The 5,000-nt window shown below is 38.1% G+C and overlaps 1 protein-coding gene across 4 annotated transcripts in view; it reads right to left on the minus strand.

The window, feature by feature from the left end:
* LOC143277146 (uncharacterized) overlaps positions 1–5,000 on the minus strand; it is a 106,296-nt gene that overhangs the window by 66,301 nt on the left and 34,995 nt on the right. For 3 of the 4 annotated variants that reach the window (XM_076581891.1, XM_076581889.1, XM_076581893.1), the window contains exons 9-10: positions 4,549–4,745; positions 3,825–3,944 (exon numbers count right to left, since the gene is read on the minus strand). In XM_076581891.1, the coding sequence (XP_076438006.1) occupies positions 3,825–3,944; positions 4,549–4,745 (317 nt within the window). The remainder of the gene's footprint in view (positions 1–3,824; positions 3,945–4,548; positions 4,746–5,000) is intronic. The other variant, XM_076581890.1, reaches the window with a different exon arrangement.

A 5,000-nucleotide genomic window follows, 5' to 3' on the forward strand; every position in this document is an offset into this window, starting at 1 on the left:
ACACAATACAATACAATGCAAACAGCACAACACAATACAGTACATTGCAAACAGCACAACACAATACAATACAATGCAAACAACACAACACAATACAATACAATGCAAACAGCACAATACAATACAATGCAACCAGCACTACACAATACAATGCAAACAGCACAACACAATGCAAACAGAATACAATGCAAACAGCACAACACAATACAATGCAATGCAAACAGCACAACACAATACAGTACAATGCAAACAGCACAATACAATACAATACCATGCAAACAGCACAACACAATACAATACAATGCAAACAGCACAACACAATACAATACCATGCAAACAGCACAACACAATACAATGCAATGCAAACAACACAACACAATACAATGCAATGCAAACAGCACAACACAATACAATACCATGCAAACAGCACAACACAATGCAAACAGCACAACACAACACAATACCATGCAAACAACACACCACAATACAATACCATGCAAACAGCACAACACAATGCAAACAGCACAACACAATACAATACCATGCAAACAGCACAACACAATGCAAACAGCACAACACAACACAATACAATGCAAACAGCACAACACAATACAATACAATGCAAACAGCACAACACAATACAATGCAATGCAAACAGCACAACACAATACAGTACAATGCAAACAGCACAACACAATACAATGCAATGCAAACAGCACAACACAATACAGTACAATGCAAACAGCACAACACAATACAATACAATGCAAACAGCACAACACAATACAATGCAAACAGCACAACACAATACAATGCAAACAGCACAACACAATACAATGCAAACAGCACAACACAATACAATACAATGCAAACAGCACAACACAATGCAATACAATGCAAAAAGTACAACACAATACAGTACAATGCAAACAACACAACACAATACAGTACATTGCACACAGCACAACACAATGCAATACAATGCAAACAGCACAACACAATGCAATACAATGCAAACAGCACAACACAATACAATACAATGCAAACAGCACAACACAACACAGTACAATGCAAACAGCACAACACAATGCAAACAGCACAACACAATACAATGCAAACAGCACAACACAATGCAAACAGAATACAATGCAAACAGCACAACACAATACAATACAATGCAAACAGCACAACACAATACAATGCAAACAGCACAACACAATACAATACAATGCAAACAGCACAACACAATACAATACAATGCAAACAACACAACACAATACAATACAATGCAAACAGCACAACACAATACAATGCAAACAGCACAACACAATACAATGCAAACAACACAATACAATGCAAACAGCACAACACAACACAATACAATGCAAACAGCACAACACAATACAATACAATGCAAACAGCACAACACAATACAGTACAATGCAAACAGCACAACACAATACAATGCAAACAGCACAACACAATGCAAACAGCACAACACAATACAGTACAATGCAAACAGCACAACACAATACAATGCAAACAGCACAACACAATACAGTACAATGCAAACAGCACAACACAATACAATACAATGCAAACAGCACAACACAATACAGTACAATGCAAACAGCACAACACAATACAATACAATGCAAACAGCACAACACAATACAATACAATGCAAACAGCACAACACAATACAATACAATGCAAACAGCACAACACAATACAATACAATGCAAACAGCACAACACAATACAGTACAATGCAAACAGCACAACACAATACAATGCAAACAGCACAACACAACACAATACAATACAATGCAAACAGAACAACAGAATACAATCCAAGCAACACATCACAATACAATACAATGCAAACAGCACAACACAACACAATACAATGCAAACAGCACAACACAACACAATACAATGCAAACAGCACAACACAATACAATGCAAACAGCACAATACAATACAATGCAAACAGCACAACACAATACAGTACATTGCAAACAGCACAACACAATACAATACAATGCAAACAGCACAACACAATACAATGCAAACGACAGAATACAATGCAAACAGCACAACACAATACAATGCAAACAGCACAACACAATACAATGCAATGCAAACAGCACAACACAATACAGTGCAAACAGCACAACACAATACAATGCAATGCAAACAGCACAACACAATACAATACAATGCAAACAGCACAACACAATACAATGCAAACGACAGAATACAATGCAAACAGCACAACACAATGCAATATAATGCAAACAGAACAACAGAATACAATACAAACAGCACAACACAATACAGTACAATACAAACAGCACAGCATAATACAAACAGCACCGCACAAAACAATACAATGCAAAAAGGACTACACGAATATGATGCAATGCAAACAGCACAGCACAATACAGTATGATACAATGCAAAACAGCACTGCACAACGCAATATGATACAATGCAAGACAGCACAACACATCACAATACAAACAGCACTGCACAAAACAATATAATACAATGCAAAACAGCACAGCACAACACGATAGAATGCAATGCAACACAGCACAGCACAACGCAATATAATACAATGTAAACAGCACAGTACAACACTATATAATACAATGTAAACAGCACAGTACAACACTATATAATACAATGTAAACAGCACAGTACAACACAATATAATACAATGTAAACAGCACAGTACAACACTATATAATACAATGTAAACAGCACAGTACAACACTATATAATACAATGTAAACAGCACAGTACAACACAATATAAGACAATGCAAACAGCACAGTACAACACTATATAATACAATGTAAACAGCACAGTACAACACTATATAATACAATGCAACACAGCACAGTACAACACTATATAATACAATGCAACACAGCACAGTACAACACAATATAATACAATGTAAACAGCACAGCACAACGCAATATAACACAATGTAAACAGCACAGTACAACACTATATAATACAATGCAACACAGCACAGTACAACGCAATATAATACAATGTAAACAGCACAGCACAACACTATATAATACAATGCAACACAGCACAGCACAACGCAATATAATACAATGCAAACAGCACAGTACAACACAATATAATACAATGCAAACAGCACAGTACAACACTATATAATACAATGTAAACAGCACAGTACAACACAATATAATACAATGCAAACAGCACAGTACAACACTATATAATACAATGTAAACAGCACAGTACAACGCAATATAATACAATGCAACACAGCACAGTACAACACAATATAATACAATGCAACACAGCACAGTACAACACAATATAATACAATGTAAACAGCACAGTACAACACTATATAATACAATGTAAACAGCACAGTACAACACTATATAATACAATGTAAACAGCACAGCACAACACTATATAATACAATGTAAACAGCACAGTACAACACTATATAAGACAATGTAAACAGCACAGTACAACACTATATAATACAATGTAAACAGCCCAACACAATACAAATCAAACGCAACTCAATATAATACAACTCGATACAACACAAAACCACTTCATCAATAAACAAACACACACAGACACACAGACACACAGACACACACACACACACACACACACACACACAGTGTGAGCATAAGAAAGTAGTGCATGCAAACCCACGCCAACACACACACAAAGCAAAAACTGTTTAATATAATTAATTCAGTGATTCCGCGTGAGCTTGTGAGAAGACAAGTGCGGGGGTACATGGGCGGATACCTGACTGAGCATTTCTGAGCTTTGAGTCAGGCTCGTCTCGCTGGCTGTAGCTAGACTCGTGCTCATCTGGCTCAACCGGCACCTCCATCACCTCATCATCTTTCTCTTCTCCCTCCTCCGCTGGGGGAAAGCAAGTACGCCCCCGCAAACAGCGGAGATCAAGTTCAATTGGAGATGAAGAAAGAACAGTGGGAGAGTATCAGTGTCAGTGTCAGTATCAGTATCAGTATCAGTAGCTCAAGGAGGCGTCACTGCGTTCGGTCATATCCATAATTATACGCTATACGTACGCTACACCACATCTGCCAAGCAGATGCCTTAACCAGCAGCGTAACCCAATGCGCTTAGTCAGGCCTTGAGAGAAAAAAAAAATATATATATATCTAAATTTTAATTTAAAAAAATAATAATAAAAATAAGTAAATAAATAAATAAATAATAATAGATAAATACATAAAATACTACTACTACTACTACTACTACTACTACTAATAATAATAATAATAATAATAATATTTATCAGGCGCAAAATCTTGATGAAAGCAACTCTAAGCGCACAAAAAAGAGACAACAATGATGATAAATAAGCAAATAAATGTAAAACAACAACAACAACAACAACACACACACACACACACACACACACACACACACACACACACACACACACACCACAACACACACACACACACACACACACACACACACACACACACACACACACCTTCCACGGGTACGGATCTATCGTGAGCTCCATCTTCCACGTCCTCCTCCTCGTCCTCATCCTGTCGCTGCTGACGGCTCCTCCTGCCGCTGGTGGTCTCCACGACCACCACCTCCTCTCGCCTCACTTCCGGTGGACGCTTCAGCCTCTTGGGCGACGCTCTGTTGGGTACCCTGGTGCCCTTGACAACCTGACACCTGGAGGTTGGATGGGTGGGTGGGTGAGTGAGTGGGTGGGTGTGAAGGTGGGTGGTGGTGGGGACAAGAATAAGAATGAGTGATGACAATCGTCACCATCATCATCATCATCGTCATACAGCATACTGGGTAATGTGGAACAAGCTCCCTGATAACCTCCGTCATTCTGATTCCCTCGCATCTTTTAAATCTCGTCTCAAAACTCACCTTTTTTTCCCTCAGCAGTAAGTTCAATTGTGGCAGGTCCACTTTCTT

The sequence above is a fragment of the Babylonia areolata genome, chromosome 33 (genome assembly GCF_041734735.1).
Source record: "Babylonia areolata isolate BAREFJ2019XMU chromosome 33, ASM4173473v1, whole genome shotgun sequence".
Taxonomy (NCBI): Eukaryota; Metazoa; Mollusca; class Gastropoda; order Neogastropoda; family Buccinidae; genus Babylonia; species Babylonia areolata.